The 17,127-nt window shown below is 41.4% G+C and overlaps 1 protein-coding gene across 2 annotated transcripts in view; it reads left to right on the forward strand.

Annotated features, from left to right (window-relative positions):
* CAP2 (cyclase associated actin cytoskeleton regulatory protein 2) overlaps positions 1–17,127 on the forward strand; it is a 138,639-nt gene that overhangs the window by 91,745 nt on the left and 29,767 nt on the right. For both annotated transcript variants that reach the window (XM_064476228.1, XM_031435163.2), the window contains exons 5-6: positions 12,560–12,703; positions 13,032–13,117. In XM_064476228.1, coding sequence (XP_064332298.1) covers positions 12,560–12,703; positions 13,032–13,117 — 230 coding nt within the window. The remainder of the gene's footprint in view (positions 1–12,559; positions 12,704–13,031; positions 13,118–17,127) is intronic.

Here is a 17,127-nt window from a genome sequence, read left to right on the forward strand (position 1 = left end):
TCATATTCACTCACCTGTTATGTGACAAGCACTGTCTTTAGCATAAAAATGCAAACTAGGTCACCAGCGTCCACTCATATAACAAGACTAGGTCCACCCCACGTCAACCATCTTAAACAGTGTGTCTCCATCCATTACCTCACTTAGTTAAAATGTGATAAAGCCAAGTCCACAAGTTTGATCTCTCCGTGGGCCAGCTAGTTTTAGGATAGAATGAGCAATGGGCCTGGGAAATTAACAAAAATAATTTTACCGCCAACCACAAAGTAAACTCATAATCCAGGCTAGCTGTCTTCACAAATGTTTGCTGCTGGCCAGAGTGGATGACTCAGCACAAGTCATCACCAGGAAAGAAAGAGCACAGAGCTCACTCCTTGCTGACTGCGGGCCAAAAGCACCATCCTTGTATGCGAGAAGTGGCACATTTATACATTGTGTTGCACTGAGTTGAGAACGTGAGAAGATACTCCCAAGCAAATGCAAGCTAAAGAGAGGAAATGAGGAAGGGACCCTGCTTTCGGGGAAAATTTAAGGACATCAGCAGCCACACTCCTAATAAAGTAGTGAATTGTGGCCCCTGGGAAAGGCTAGTTAAGAATAGATTAAACAGTGTGTCTACATCTGAGCTCCTGGTCTTCCTGCCAGTCCTGTTCCTTCTGCAATGTCTCCTTCTCAGGTGAGGGCAACTCTATCCTTCTAGCTGCTCAGGTCAAAAACCAAGGAGTCATTCTGGACTCCTTCTCCACCTCCAATCCAGACTCTTCTTCTGACCATCTCCGCTGAAGGCACTCTGGTTGCAGCTACCTTCATCTTTCATCCAGATTATTGCAAATTCTCAAATATGATCTCTCTGCTTCTACCTCACCCCCACACACACCACCCCCCAACAATCTAGTCTCAATACCACAGCCAGAGTGATTCTCATAAAAGAAAAGCACATCACATCATTCCTCTGCTCAAAACTCTGGTGATTTCCATCTCATTCAGGCCAAGAGCCCAAGTCCAAATTTCAAGAGCCTTCCCGATCCGTGCCCCTGCGGTTGCCTCTCCCACCTCTTACCCCACCGCTGCCCCTCACTCATCCAGCTCCACTGTCTGCCTGTTCTTCCTTGAACACCCCAGACACGTTTCAGCCTTAGGACCTTTGCATTGGTTGTTTCCTCTTGCAGTGGTTGTATCTGCTTCCCCTGGATGTCAACCTGGAGAATGTCTCCTCCAACTATTTATCCAAATGTCACCTTCTCAATGAGACTGACTCTGGCCATCCTATTTTAAATTGAAAACTGTCCCCCCTCATGTATTTCTGATCCCCTTCACTCGACTCTGTTTTTTAACACCTAACATACTGTATAATTTAGTTATTCATTTATTATTCATACTGTATAATTTAGTTACTCTCTATCTCCCCCTGGAACAATTCATGTTATATGTCAACTTGACCGGGCCACGGGATACCCAGATATTTGGTCAAACGTTATTCTGAGTATTTCTGTGAGGATGTTTTCGGATGAGATTAACATTTAAATCAGTAGACTGGATAAAGCACCCTCGTGTGTGGGCCCCATCCAATGGGTTGAAGGCCTGAATAGAACAAAAAGGCTGACCCTCTCCTGAGTAAGGGAGAATTCCTCCTGCCTGACTGCCCTCAGACTGGGACATCAGCTTTTTCCTGCCTTTGGACTCAAACTGAACATCAGCTTTCTGGGTCTCAAGCTTGCTGGCCTTCAGACTAGAGCTTAAACCAGAGGGTTTCCTGGGCCTCCAGCTTGCAGACTGGACACTCTGCACATCGTGGGACTTGTCGGCCTCCATCCCTTATAAAACTATATAAATGTCACATCCTATTGGTTCTGTTTCTATGGGGAATCCTGACAATACACCCCTCACCCTACTTGCACAGAAGAGGGCAGGGACATAAGTATCCGTGCAGCGTTTACTGCCGTGAAGCGTCTGTACTGTGTACTGCCCTACCCCAGCCCCTCTCACCAGCCCCGGCACAGAGATGGCACTCAGTATGTATTTGCTGAATAAACGAAGAAACAAATGAGCCAACAGGTAGTAATCTTTACCTGTATCTCTAAGTATACGGTGAACACAGTCATCTCCGTTTTATTACATAATCAAGAACTGTAGGCTTTCTATCGAGTAACTGAGCCAAAGATCAAAGAATGGCCTTCCTGCCTGTGCCTCACAGAAAGTAGTCCTGGTTGTACATCATGTTTTTTCACTAGCTTCACCCACACTGTTAGCCACACCTCCCTTTTGGGGTCCCTGTGAAAAGCCAAGCACAACCATCACCAGCGTTGATCAGACTTAGAGTGCACATGATCTGTGGCATAAGGGGGCCTTACATCAGGAAAAGCTGTGGGACCCCTTTGGACTTGGAAGTAGCCAGAAAACCCTCTTGGGTAACAAAGAAGCATGCCCTGGCCATGGGGCAGCACAAAGAGAATAGACAGCTCAAGACTTGAAGACGAAAGGCAAATAAATGCCGTAAGCCATCAGTTTGCCCTGCAGAAGGGACACTGTGATTCGGCGGCGTGGTTTCTAAATAGTCTGCCTTTCCAGACACAAGGGTGGATATGTGAAAGAAGAAAAAGAAAACAAAGAAGATGAGAAAGAAGACAAAAGAGATTCTAACTGCCAGTGGTGATTAGAAGTGGGGGCAGGGCTGGCCAGAAAAAGACTGAGGCAGCAATAGAAGATGGAACCTCAGTGCAGAGGGGAGGGTTGTGCCAACAGTCCTCTCAGAGATTATTATAGCTCCTGAAAACAACGCTCGGTGTGTGTGCATGTGTGTGCGTGTGTGCGTGTGCGTGTGTGTTGGAATTGAGAGCGAAAAGACTTCTTTGCCTCCATTAAATGCCCTTGAAAGTGTTTCCATGGTAATGATCAAGAATAACTGGAGAGGAAGAGGACAAATGAACACACACTGAGCAGCCCCGCAGGCCCGCGTGACTCCCTGAAGCCACTTCACAGGCCTCTCTAGCAGCCTTTCCCAGAGTCTGTTCCCCAGAATACCCACTGCAAAACTGGGAGGGGCAGGGGGGATAAAGGTTCCCGCGGCGGTTGGCGGGGGGGGGGGGGCAAAAACCTTGAGAAACATCAGGCTAAACAAGTTAAATGGATTTGTTTGGTAACTCCCTTAGTGTTCTGGGGTGAATCATGACTCGGCAAAAGGGAGATGCCGCATGCAGAGTTCCCTCCCACTCCACAGGCCAGGAAGCACTGTTTGTGTTGAGCTGCTGACCAAACTGGAGCCGGGGCTCTGTCAGATGCACTGTGGGAAGCGCTGCTCCTGAGACCAGCAAACAGTAGACTCTTAAGAAGGTTGTGCTAATGTTAAAAGAGAACGCAGATTTCTAATTAAGGATGTTCAGAGCTCTGTATCAGTAGCTTGGTGCAGTGATGGTAAATCTACTCTTGTGGGATGTGTTAAGGCTTACAGGGTAGTTGTTGACATTTTTTACACCTCCTGAGGTTGAAATGGAACCTATAGATTTACGTCATCTCAGCAATAATCTGCACAAATGAATCTCAAAGAAAAAGATCTGGCCATCCCTGTACCATGGGCCACTTATCCAGGGGAAAGACAGTGACCCAGTAAATGCAGCTGAATGGACGGCTAATGATGGCTTTGGTAGTTTAAACTGAGATTCATCGTTAGAAAGTGGATGCAACTGGGGAAAACCAAGCAACATGGTATCTGGCATATAGTCCATTCTCAGCAAATGTAGAAAAAAAAATTTATAGCAGTTCAAATTTTTTTTTTCTATCTCATAACTAATTTCTGATCACAGTATATACTGTTTTAGATTTTCCCAAGCTGGTAAATTTGAATGATTTTGGCAATTCTCTCCAATTTATATCCCTAGAAATTGTGAGTTAGTGAACTCCCTTTGCATTTAAGCAGAGCACAGTAAGATCTGCTGTTCAGCTTTAATGTTCAGAACCCCATAAAGTAAAATTATAGGTGATTATAAAAATTCATCATTGTCAGAAGCCAGATGGTACCTACCCAGAGAGGGGAAAAGTTGATGTCTTTTCAGCTAGGTCCATAAAGTAAGTTGAAACAATAACAAAGTACAGGATGAGATTCTTCTCAGCCATCCAGTGTATTCTCTTGTGCTTACTGTGGATAACCAGGTTAAGTGTTTGATTTTCAACTTAATTTTCCATTCTGGTTTCTCTCTGCCATGATTTTGGGTGTCTTAATTTGTCACTGCCCATTCTTGACCCTACTGCTTCCTTCCTGGATCTCAGATAATCTAGCCAATCCCATGCCCCTGCCACGAACCTGGCATTTTCTGGGAATGCATTTTGTCAAGTCCAGGCATCCTGGAGAGAGACGCACTAGAATGTCATTCATGTCCCATGTTCAGTCGTTAGCCTGCACAGCAGTGCAGGAATGGGAAAGATGTGTTTTCTCTGGCTGGACTGTTACCTTTTTGTACTATCAGTAAAAGATTTCCCTTCAGAATAACTATAATGAAAACTATCAACCTCAGTGTGAGGAGCCACTAATGTTTTTTGCTTGTTTTTAATCGTCTTCTGACCCCTGTTGTTGCAGCAAGATTCTGAATATAAGATATTGTAGGGACACAAACTATCGTGGGTCACTGTATAAACATTCAGATTTCCACTGACTTTTTATGTCACGTACCTACCCTCCTGAGACAAGTCAAACATTGAAAGCTTAGAGAAATTGTGGCCCTCGTATCACGTCAGCAGAACCTGTTCTTGTTCTGACTGATGAATGAATTATAGGCTTTATAGTGAGGACTTCCCCAGATACTGCAGCACAAAAACTAAACATGATGAGAGGTAGGGCTCACACCTGTGATGAAGACAAAAAACAGGAAGTGGGAACTGACAAAGATGTGTCCATTGTTCGTTGGGTTAATGGCCCCAAAATCCAAAATAAGGTTTTGAGTGACTCCAATAAATTAAAATGCATTGATAAGCAACAGTGTAATTTGTTACCCAAAGAGTAAGAAGAGGACTTTGGAGAAGGCTCTTCAGCCTGTGGTTTGCTGAATGCCTTCGCAGAAAAGACTTTACACTAAAAATGCCCACTTTTCCTGGGCCCCAGTGCAATACTAAATTATATTTCATATACATGGGTGCCTGTCATTATTATTTTCTATGCTTTTCTGTTTGTCCGAAATAGTTTGTTTTTTAAATATTATTACTGGAAAAGTGTGCTGATGGGTATAATGGGTTGTTGACAGATTTGTATGTGTGGAAGCTTCTCTCGTAGGTATCAGGACAATGCAGTTCATTCTCAAAAGCAATTCATTCCTTTTACTCTTTAAGGATGAGTTTTTTAAACTGAAGTATAGTTGATTTACCATGTTATATTATTTTCAGTGTACAATAGAGTGATTTGATATTTTTATAGATTATACTTCATTTAAAGTTATTATAAAACACTGGCTATATTCTCTGTGCTGTGCATTACATCCTTGTATCTTACTTATTTTACACCTAATAGTTTGTACCTCTTAATCCCCTTCCCCCATCTTGGCTCTCCCCCTACCTCTCTTCCCAGTGATAGCCACTAGTTTGTTCTCTGTATCTATGAGTCTGTTTCTGTTTTGTTATATTCATTCGTTTTATTTTTCAGATTCCACTTATAAGTGAAAACATACAGTATTTGTCTTTCTTTGTCTGAATTATTTCACTTAGCATAATACCCTCCAGGTCCATTCATGTTGTTGCAAATGTTAGAATTTGATTCTTTAAGAATGATTTTTAAGGAGTAAAAGCAAAAAAAAAAAATCTTTGTGATTATTGAGTGTATTTTTTTCTTTTGGGGGGAGGAGGAGGCAATTAATTTTATTTGTTTGTTTGTTTGTTTGTTTATTAAGGGAGGTACTGGGGACTAAACCCAGGACCTTGTGCTTGCTAAGTACACACTCTACCACTGAGCTAAACCGTCCCCCAACTTTAGTATATTTTTAAGAAAGTTTAGCCGTCATAAAATAAGATAACATATGTGGAATGTAAAACTTTAAGAACATATATTTTCCAAGGGATTTGTCATAATGCAATATAATTGCAGCCATCATAGCATAATGTACATTCATGGAACTCAGTTAGATTTATTTAGATTGACTTCTGTAACAGTTTTGCAAATGTTTTAAAATTTCAAGTTGTCTTAAATGTACAAATATTTTTTAAAGTATTATCATGAGGCACATTCTGAAACCTCCAAAATGATCCTGGACTGTGGAAAATTTTTATGTAAGAGGAACAATGAAGTAAAACTAGCCTAGAGAAATATCTACAATTGCACCAAAGCAAGTTAACTCAAATTAACACTTCTTATAAAAAAAATTTGCTCTTGACTTAACATGGTGTAAACAATCACTTCATTTATTAGAATGTGCCCAATGATATATTTTTAGAAGCAAACATTGTTCCTGATTTGGGTGACCTTTGCCTAAGAAGATGTTAACTATTCTTCTTCATCTGAATAATTTATTCTGATCATTTCTGAACATGTTTTCCTGAAGCATCTTTCCTGATGGCAAGAAGGAGTCTTAATATTTTTTGATTATCTATAAATTTAATAGCACCTATATGAAATTTTTCTACCATTGAAGGTGCAAAACTGGTTAGAATGTTTTAAAACTTTTCCCTTCATTACAGAAGAAATGCAAGTACATATTAGAAAATTTAGAGTAAATGGATAAGCCAATAAAATAAAAAATTCTGTGTTAACACTGTGAAGTAGATCTTTCCATATGTTTTCTGTGCTATATATTCATATGCATATACACACATGCACTGAAATAGTCAACTGGTAAAACTTCATACAAAAACACATAAGCCAAAGTAATAGTGATTGATACTTGCTTGTATGGTTGCCTAAGATGTACTCCTTGAGATGAGCTTTCTTAGAACTTATTAATATAGGGGGGCCCAAATATTTAAAAGTCCAACGTTTACTTTAATGCTGCTAAGTTTGCCTGAGTTGTAATGCCTGTGTAGTGTTTGTAATGCCTGTATTTCAAACATCCTTTTTAAAAGTGAGAGTTTCACAGTACTTGCCAATATATTGACGGGTTTTTGTCTTTGTGCTTGCTTGTTGTAATACTGCTTGTATTTCAACTCTTAAGACTATTCCTTATGGTCTTAATAGCCATTATTTTAAAGTAATTATTGTCATGTTTGAAGGAACTCTAATCATCCTATCTACAAGAAAAAAAATCAACATTTAGCAGTGTTTTTCTCCATGTGGTGGAATTAAGGGTGTTTATCGTTTACTTATGTTTTTCCATGTGTCTTTTCCAATGTTTCACAAAGAGCATGTAATCAGAGAAAGAAGTGATTTACAGCAGATTGATCCATTTTCTGCCTGATATAGAACCACATAAGAACCATGGATTCCAGAAATAACAAGCTTATTTCGTTTTACTCAGTGACACATCCCTGAGGTCAAACTCCCAGAGTTTGTTCCATCCCTTACAAAACAGCATGAGTAGAAATTTGGTTTTCCTTTTTGGGTAAAGTTTCTACAAAGCTTGCTGATAAAGCTCTTTAATTTTACTTTCTGTAAAACAATTATTTCTGGAGCTAAACTGAGATGAAGCTGATAATGGGTCTCAATTCTTCCACTTTAAAGCAGAAGCTAGGGTCATAAAGACGTAGAGTCCTGAAATACTCTCAAAAGTACAGTCCCATCAAGCTAAGAACGCCCTTGGAAACATTTGCTGAAACTTGCAGTCTGCACATGCATCTCCCCCATTTTGGTTGTTTTCACCTTCTGTTAAAGCCACAGAAACCTGGGGAAGGGCAGGGGAGAGTTTTCAGCTAATCTTCATATGAGTCTTGAAAAATGATTTTCTTTCAGGGAAACGTCTCTCAGAATAAAAGGAACTTGAGTGATAAGTTTACAAAAAACTAACGTGGGTGAGATCTATGTAAAAACTGGTCGATTTGAAGTCATCCAAAAGGCACACTAGCTTCTAACTGTGTCTGCAAAGCCACCACCAATGCATGCCATTCAGAAACCCAGGATGCCTCTGAAATTTATCTTCTAGCCGAGGACAGCCTTTTTTGTAGTGTTAGCTGACATCAGTGCAATTCAACCTGTATTTGTTGAGTATGCTTAATACAGGCTTAAAACCGCAACAGGTGGAAGTACCTCTAACAGATGGCGCCCCCACCCCCACTCGCTTTTCACCTGGCATCCCACACGAGCCTTGATGGAAATCACACCATAGCGCCAAAGTTCTTGCTCTGTTTTTGATTCCAGCTGTGACAGTTCAGGATGAGCTGGAGAATGTAAGCCTCCTTTAAAGTACACGAGAAATCTATTGGCACAGAATAAAAGCTGCACTGTTTATTAGGGTTGTGCAAATAACCGTTGGACTTAGTCCTCTCGGTTCTACTTTTTTTTTTTTAAATGAGGACAATTCTTCATGCAATTGCCAAACTAAGGCAAAAGGAAACTTTCTCAATCTTTATGGTGCTTTCATCAGATAACCAATATAAAATATCTTCCAGAATACTCAGTCTTCTCGGACTTTCGAGTTTGTTCTTGGGAAGTTAGAGATAAACAAAGATGGCCTTAATAAATCTATCTCATGTTGTAAATACACAGTTTCTGGTTCTTTTTCCCCTTGGGGCAGTAGGCCAGCTATCACTAACAATTCAGATATTCTGGCCTTTCTCAAGTCTTTTCTTGATGTTATTGCATCAAGAATATTATGGCTGAGCAAATCATTGGAGAAAATTAGGATGCTTTTTAGTATAATTAAAAATCAGCTGCCTTCTGGGAAAACCTATATAATGCACCTTTGACTGGCCATTGAATTTGGACAAAAAAGAACCCCTTGAAGAGGGAAATGTTTTGCTTCCAAAGACTGAATTCCAGGGAGGGGTATCTAAGCCTGACTTCTGGCAGCCGTTAACCAACAAACGTGGAAGAGTTGTGTTTGGAGCAGGGATGTTTAGAGACGTTTTGTTTGTTTTATTGCTGTTGAGGGTCTAGGGGTGTTTGCTTTCCCTGTACTGTTATTATGCCCTTATATTCGTTTTCTAGTGTTGCCAGAACAAAGTACCACACTCTGGGTGGCTTAAAGAACAGAAATGTATTTTCTCACGGTTCTGGAGATCGGTAGTCTGAGATCAAGGTGTCTGCAGGGTTGGTTTCTCTTGAAGCCTCTCTTCCTTTGTTTATAGACAGCCGTCTTCTCCCTGTGACCTCACATGATCTTTCCATGTGAGTGTCTGCATCCTCATGTCCTTATGAAGACACATGTCACATTGGATTAGGGTCCACTCTAATGACCTCATTTTAATTTAATTACCTTTTTAAAGATCCTATCTCCAAATACAGTCACATTCTGAGGTATGAGGGGTTAGGACTTCAACATTTAAATTCGGAAAGGACACAATTCAGCCTATAATAATCCTGATTCAGGGTCTTCATGTCAAATCTGTAAGACCTTTTCTTTGTAGTGACCAGAAGGGAAAGTGAGAAGGTGGGAAGGTATTCATGAATTTTCCACAAGACCTGGCTGGCTTCTGCAGCAGCCTTTTTTGTTTTTCCCCTCCTTCAATATGGAAGAATTTTTAAAGTCCACTTAACATTGAAGGCATTATGCTAAGTGAAATAAGTCAGAGAAAGGCAAATGTTGTATGATCTCACTTATATGTGGAATCTAAAAAAACAAACAAAACCCCACCAAACTCAGAAAAAGAGAGCAGATTTGTGGCTACCAGAGGTGGGAGCTGGGGGAAGTAGAAATGGTCAAAAGGTATAAACTTTCAGTTATAAGATAACTAAGTACTAGAGATGTAATGTACAACATGATGACTGTAGTTAACACGGCCGTATGACGTGTAGGTAAGTTGTTAAGAGAGTAGATCCTAAGAGTTTCTCACAGGGAGAAACTTTTTTTCCTTTTCTTTTCATTGTATCTGTATGAGATGATAGATATTAACTAAACCTTTTATGGTAACCATTTCACAATATGTGTAAATCAAACTACCATGCTGGTTTGATTTGCATGTATTTACACCTTAAACTTACAGTGATGTATGTCATTTATTTCTCCATAAAACTGGGGAGGGAGAAGTCCACTGAGAACTTTGAGAACACTTTGCTTTCTTTCCCTGTATTTCTTTTTGTTTCTCCCAAACAAAAACATGCCTCTTTCTGTCTGCAGATCTCAGTTAGGAAAATATTTTTCTTGCTTTTGCATAGCAGTGGTAGGAAAGCGCTGGTCGGTGAATCTGGCCAATTAGAGACTTTTAAATGGCAGATACCTGGGAGATTACTTACTGTTTGTCAAGCATCCATCTTGTACCTGACTCCCTACCAAGCAAGAGCTGATGTGTTCTCTCACTTACTCCTTCTTATAGCCGTGTGAAGTGGGTACCGTTATCAACACTGTTTTGCAAACAGGATCATGGACTCACAGACAAGCATGGTCATTTGTGTGAAGTCCAAGAGCGTAGTACACTGAGGAGCAAGGACTGGAACCCACACAGCCTAACCCACACCTGAGCCCCTAGTCTCTTCCCTGTACCGTCCCCGAGTCTTGCTGGCAGGGGAGAAACCTGTGAGCATATTTTTCTCAGTTCCCCGCATAGAAAGTTGTCTCGTGGAAGGCTGGGTTCTTGCTGCTGCCCTTCTGACACTTGACAGCTGGTCTTAGTAAGTTACCACTCTGGGCCTGTATCCCAGTTATGTAAAATGGGAGAATTAGATTAGGTCCATGTTTCTGAAACTTTTAGATGGAGATTCATAATAAGAACTACATTTTATTTTGTAGCCCAGAGCACACGTGCGCACGCAAACTCTGTGTAACTGAAACGAAGGCTCATAAAATACTCCCCCCTTAGTACATGTAATAAATGCCTTATGATATTTTCTACTTTATTCTATTTCAGTTACTTTTTAAAATACTGATTGTGACCTACTCAGTGGAGTCTGTCAAAAGGCTGAACTAGATGATCTAATTTAGACTCCTGAAACCCTAAAGTCCCGTTAGCCTACGTGGATGTTTATTTGGAGCCTTTCTTATCTTAAATACACAGTCATTTATTTGAAGCAAAGGACTGTTGTGTCCTGCCGAGGACATCATTTTTACCCCTAGTCTGAGCTAACTGCATAGTAGTAATTATACGAATCACTTCCATCTATTATGTACATCCCATGTGCCAGGGGTTTAAAATGCCACTTCCCCGATAGCCTATAAGCTGTAGGCATTATTATCTCTGATTTACAGATGAGGAGACCAAGGCTCTGTCTGCATAAGTAATTTGCTCAAGGTCACATAGGTAGTAAGTGGCAGAGCGGAGATCTGAACCAAGGACATGCTAATTCCAAGCCCATACATACATTTCGTGTAGGGGAGGGCATCTCAAGGAGTCAAGAAGTGAGGTCTGGAAGTTACTGCCGCTGAACATTATTTCTCCCTTAATAGGCAAAAACAACTATCTTTTCAGGTGTTAAACTACCACTAAAGCAGTGATTAAAATCTGCACCTGGGAGCTTTTGCAATTCTCCCCACAACCCAAGCCCCCTCCAGACCAGTTAAATCGGCGTCTCTGGAGGTGGGACCCAGCCCTGTGTGTTTGAAAGCTCCCGGGTGATTTCAATGTGTAGCCAAGGTTGAGAACCTTGAAGTTCGGTTAAGAACCTCTAAAGTCTTGGTTACAGAAATTAAGGAGCTTTAAGGGGCTCTTCTATTTTAAAAGACTTAGTAAAATACTGCCAAAACCTCTTCAATTGCTTTTACAAAGCCGAAGTACAAACTGTTGCTGTTTCTTTGGAGGAAAAAAAAATCGAGTAACCCTGTATCTACTCTTCAAAACCAAAGGAAGTCAAGAACGATACGGGGACATAATCCAAGTGCCTGTCTCTGTAACAGTTCATAACTCAGCTCACATCATTTTGAACGTGTTTTTATATGAATAGAAAAGTCAGTTGTTAAATTAATTAATCAGAGGTGAGCGGAGTAACCTGTCGTCATCAGCCAAGTTGCCCAAGAACGATGGTGAAAGCCAAACTGGACGAAGGTAACTGTAAACATTGAAGCCATCACACTTCCTTAAAAAGATCCGGTGGCAGATTTCCGCTTTTTCACACGAATTATGGTAACCATGGTAAAAACCAAGGACCTTCCCTCACATCATTTTCCCACAGGAGTAGGAAGATACCCTTTTACCAATCTTTACCCATCCCGATTTTAGACGTGTGTTATTCCAGTGTGTGATCCATGGTTCCATTTGTAAATATAATTGATCTACGCTCATGTGTTCCATGCAGGGTTCTTCAGAACAGGAGCTATATTGTACTGCTGGGTTTTTTCCGTGTCTCAGGAGACAGCGTTAATAATGCTTAAAAAAAAAAAAAACCCTGTGCAATTTTCATACTTGAGAGAATGAAAATACTGTATTACCATAAGAAAAAAATCTGCTGTCTTCTGAAAGCCCCTGACAAATGACAGGTGCTGATTGCTCCTGCGCTGGCCATCGTGGATGGAGACGCTGGGCTTCTGTTCTGTCCTTAGTAACAGTGCCCAATGTTTGCTTGCAGAACGACGTGGCTGCACTTCTGAAACCAATATCAGAAAAGATTCATGAGATCCAAACTTTCAGAGAGAGAAACCGGGGGAGTGAAATGTTTAATCATCTCTCAGCTGTCAGCGAAAGCATCCCTGCCCTTGGGTGGATAGCTGTGGTGAGTCGGGCGGAGTGTTGCCCCTGCACCTGGTTTTTGAAGTGTTTGGGAGAACTCATGGCTGCCTCCTGGCTCCTTCATCCTCCATCTGTTACACTGAAGGAGGATTCCTTTCAGCCTGAATGCTTCAGCTCTTTCTCACCCTGTTTGAAGTTCGGAGCTTTGTGTTCTGAGATGTGGAAAGTGTTTCACTGATCTTTACAGAGCAAAATTTGCCTCCAGCTTTCAAGTCAGCATCTCCATTGCTTCTCTTCTTCTTTAAGGCATTTTCTTTCTTATCCTCTATTTTTTTTCCTTCTATGCTTGGGTGATGGTCCTGTTCTCTCAGTCTCCCAAACCTGGTCCTTATGTCAAGGAGATGAATGATGCTGCCACCTTTTACACTAACAGGGTGTTAAAGGACTACAAACACAGGTATGTACCTTCTTTTACTGACCAAACTCTCGGTTAATTGTTTGTTAGATATTTGTCCCCAAACTTAATATAGTTCATTACTGATTCCTTTCAAAGGCTAGTTTGCTATAAACATTAAGGAAAAATCCCATCTTTGCAGGTAAAGCAAAGTGGAAAATGAAATCAATTATCCAGATAATATGTGTATTTTAGAAAGTTTGCCTCGGTTCTCTGGTGATGAATGCCCTCTCCCCACGTGCATGCATGTCAGTCTGTTCTGTATCCCCACAATAATGAGTGAGATCTGTGATGGTGTGTGATGGGCCAGCCCTAGATGGACAAACCTTTTACACTGATCAGAACAGAGTGAGTGAGTGAGCAGAGAGAAGAAAGGAGGACTCATGAAATGAAGTGTCAGTGAGGAACAGAGATGAGACGAGACATTAATAAGCCAGGCCAGTGAGAGGGAAACCAGAGACTGCGTTGAGGTGGAATACAGGTGGATGGACAGAGGGACACCTGTAAGAATAGCTGTCATTCCAAGAGCTGTTGAAAGTGCAGGTGAGACTGAACCAGAGGGTTTGCCTGGAGAGCCAGCTTAAAAGGACATTGCATCTACAGCACAGACGCTGCAGCCCAGAGAGCCTCACCCTGGGGCTGCAGTTGAAAACGGGGCCAGTTGAGGAGAGGCCAGAGCCAAATAGCCAGGAAGATGTCTCTGAACTGCTCAAGGAGTGTCCTGAGGTCCCTCACCCTCCAAGGACATCATGCCTTGTCTCATCAACAGTGGGCAAGATGTGGTGTGGCTGACGGCCTAGTCACTCAGGGAAGGAACAGGGTGAACATAAGAACAACAAAGTTCCACCCTCTGGACGCCGGGCTGAAGAGTGGATTCCCCCTCTGAGCTCTTAGGTGATGGAAGCAGAAATTATTGTTAGTCACAAAGGCAGGGGCTCCCGCATCTCACTCATGGACCCAGACTGTCCAGATGGAAGGAAGCTTGAGGACCTGAATCGTCTAAATAATTGCTTTAATTCACCTCTTTATATTACTAATGTAGATCTAAAACGATGAGCCAGAAGAAAAATTTTTAAGCAAGAAAAGAGGAAAATAGCATTATAAGACAGTTTTTATAAGACAATGTAAGACTTTATATGGAATAGAGGAAAACTACATAGAATGTGTAAATAAATACCTACTATAGTTCCAGGTCATTGACCAATATTACATATTCAGGATTTGCATAACTGTTTCTTTTTTAAGTTATTTTTGGTTTTAATAAACATTGAGTAGAAACAATATTTATACACATATGCAAGATATAAAAAATCACGGTACAAAAAATACCCATATATCCACCACTCAGGTTGAGAAATATGTACCAATGGTTTTTCACTCTAAAAAACACAACCACACTTAGCAACCCCACTCCTAGGTGTGTTTCCAAGAGAAATGGAAACATATATTCACACAGAAGCTTGTACATGAATATTCATAGCAACATTATTTATAACAGTTAAAAAGTGGAAACAATCCAAATGTCCATCAACTGATGAGTATCCATGCAGAGATACATTATTCAACCATAAAAAAAGAAGTATCCATGCAAGTAGTGGTGTGGACAAGCCTCGAAAACATGCTGAGGGAAAGAAGTCAAGCAAACAGAAAAACATATATTGTTTGATTCTGTTTATACAAAATTCCAAAATAAGCAAATGCATAGAGACAGAAAGCAAGTTAGCAGTTGTCTAGGGCTGGGAAGTTCGGAGGAAGTGTGGAGTGATTGCTGATGGGTATAGGGTTTCTTGTGGAGGTGATGGAAGTGTTCTAAAATTGACTGTTGTGATGACTGCGCAACTCAATTGTCTGAATGGATGAATGGATGAATAGTTAAATGGATGAATCACATGGGATGTGAATTATATCCCAATAGAAATACTATGTTTAACGAAACAAAACAAAAAACAGCCACAGTGCTCCACTCTCCTCATAGAGTTTAGTCATCAGACAGGTCTTGGAGCTCATAGGAAGCACAGCTCTCCGAGACGTCAGCACCTCTTTTCGTCCTAAGCTCTCTCCTGCCCTAAGGAAACTTTGGTTGAAGCACTGGTGCTCAGTAACAGACTTCCTGCACCCAGAGGGCTACGCCCAATGATGCAGGTCCAAGTGTGGCCACTTTGTACTAGGGACTCCAGAATTGTGCAGCATGAATGAGAACAGGCATCAGAAATGCGAGACGGTCTGCTCTCCTCACAAAAATTAACAGTTCGGGAAAGAACGCATGTGAGTTACAGAAATAGGTCAGCATGAACATACACCCACAGTGACTTCCACATCATAAAAGACCTCTTAGTCTTTTTTCAGAATGAAAATGAAAACCTGTGCATACTTGCCTATTCAAGACACTTTGGGCACCTCCTGAGTCTCTGCCCTTTCGCATATCCCCCTCAGAGGTCATTTTTGTCTTTGTCTCAACTCCTCAGCTCCTGTCCTCCCAGTCCCTACCTGAGTGTATCTTGGGGCCATGGTTGTGAGTGTTTCTCCCCAGGTGGTGGTAGAGCCAAGAGGGTTGCGGGTTTCCACTTTTTTATACACACACAAAGAGAGTCTAGAATTTGCTCCTCAATGTCAGCTGCTGAGTAGAAACTGAACTTCTGGCAGAGTCCAGTACAGTTTATTTAGGCTGAGTGGACCACCTGAAGACCATGTAATATGCTGGGGAAATGCAGCCACGGTGCGAATTTATTCACCTCCCTTCCAAGAGTAGCCAGACCAGTCCCAAGTCGCCACCGAGCTTCCAGGAGTGGTAACCCGACAGAACACTCCACAGCCACTCACGTAGCATCCGTTTGTGGGCGCAGCAGGCGGGCTGTGTCTTCACCCTGTGTGGGCTCAGTGAGGGCCGCGGGATGTCACAGACTCGTTGCTGCCTACCTGACAGGCGGGCCCGTGGGTGGAGGAGGTGAAAGGCAGGCTTCTTTGTGGTTTTGACACAGAAGGGCTGTGGCCAGTGGACTCTGCATCTGTACAACCCTTACGACTGGCTTGACTGGTTATTTGGGCTCTTTGTCAGTAAATGAATAGAGTGAGTTAATTGCTTTGATGTTCTGGAGGTCTGACCTGTCTTGAGTCATGATCGTTAAAAGTCACGTGCTCCTCCTGAAGCCTCTCCAAGGCGAAGCAGAAACTGAGGCTGGGTTTGCAGCTCTGGGGGTACAGCTGGGACATGTTTGATTTGTTGTCTCTTAGACACTGACTTTGGATTAAAGGGCACCATACCGTTAGTCCGTACTACAAGTTTTGCTAGAACTTTCTTCAAGTTAAAAGCATACTGTAATATTCAAAAGAAAAATGAATTTGCCTGTGCAGGTTTGGACTTTATCATCTGTTAAATTTTTGAATAGAAGTGTATTAAATGTGCAGCCTGCTATTTCTATAATGTCTACAGACATATGTGTGTTGTATGTACTGACACATGTATACATATGCACATACATGTATTAATTGACTACACATAAAAATGTATGTGGACTTGAATATTGAAATGATTTTCATGCTCTAATAACAGCTGTTGTGTATATGCATCCCACGTGCAAGGCACTGTACTGAGACCTTAAGAAAACCCTGGGAGACCTATGGAGCCACACTGAGTCTTTTGGGTTTTGACAGTGAAAGTGAGAGAAAGTGACAATGAAATATTTTGTAGATTTGATTAATATAGTCAGTAAATCTAAAAATGCAGAACAGAATCATGCTCCTGTTTTTTCTCTTTGAGGAGTAGATAATTATGACTTCAATTCCCCATTTCCTTTTCTTTTTTAATATTTTATTTATTTCTATTATTATATTATATAATTATTTTATTTTTGCATGGTGGGGGAGGTAATTAGGTTTATTTATTTTCAGAGGAGGTACTGGGGATTGAACCCAGGACCTCGTGCATGCTGAGCATGCGCTCTACCACTTGAGCTACACCCTCCCCCACCATTTCCTTTTCTTAAATGGCATGACCGTCCAATGGGAGTCTAAAC

Source organism: Camelus dromedarius, chromosome 19 (genome assembly GCF_036321535.1).
Source record: "Camelus dromedarius isolate mCamDro1 chromosome 19, mCamDro1.pat, whole genome shotgun sequence".
NCBI classification, from domain to species: domain Eukaryota; kingdom Metazoa; phylum Chordata; class Mammalia; order Artiodactyla; family Camelidae; genus Camelus; species Camelus dromedarius.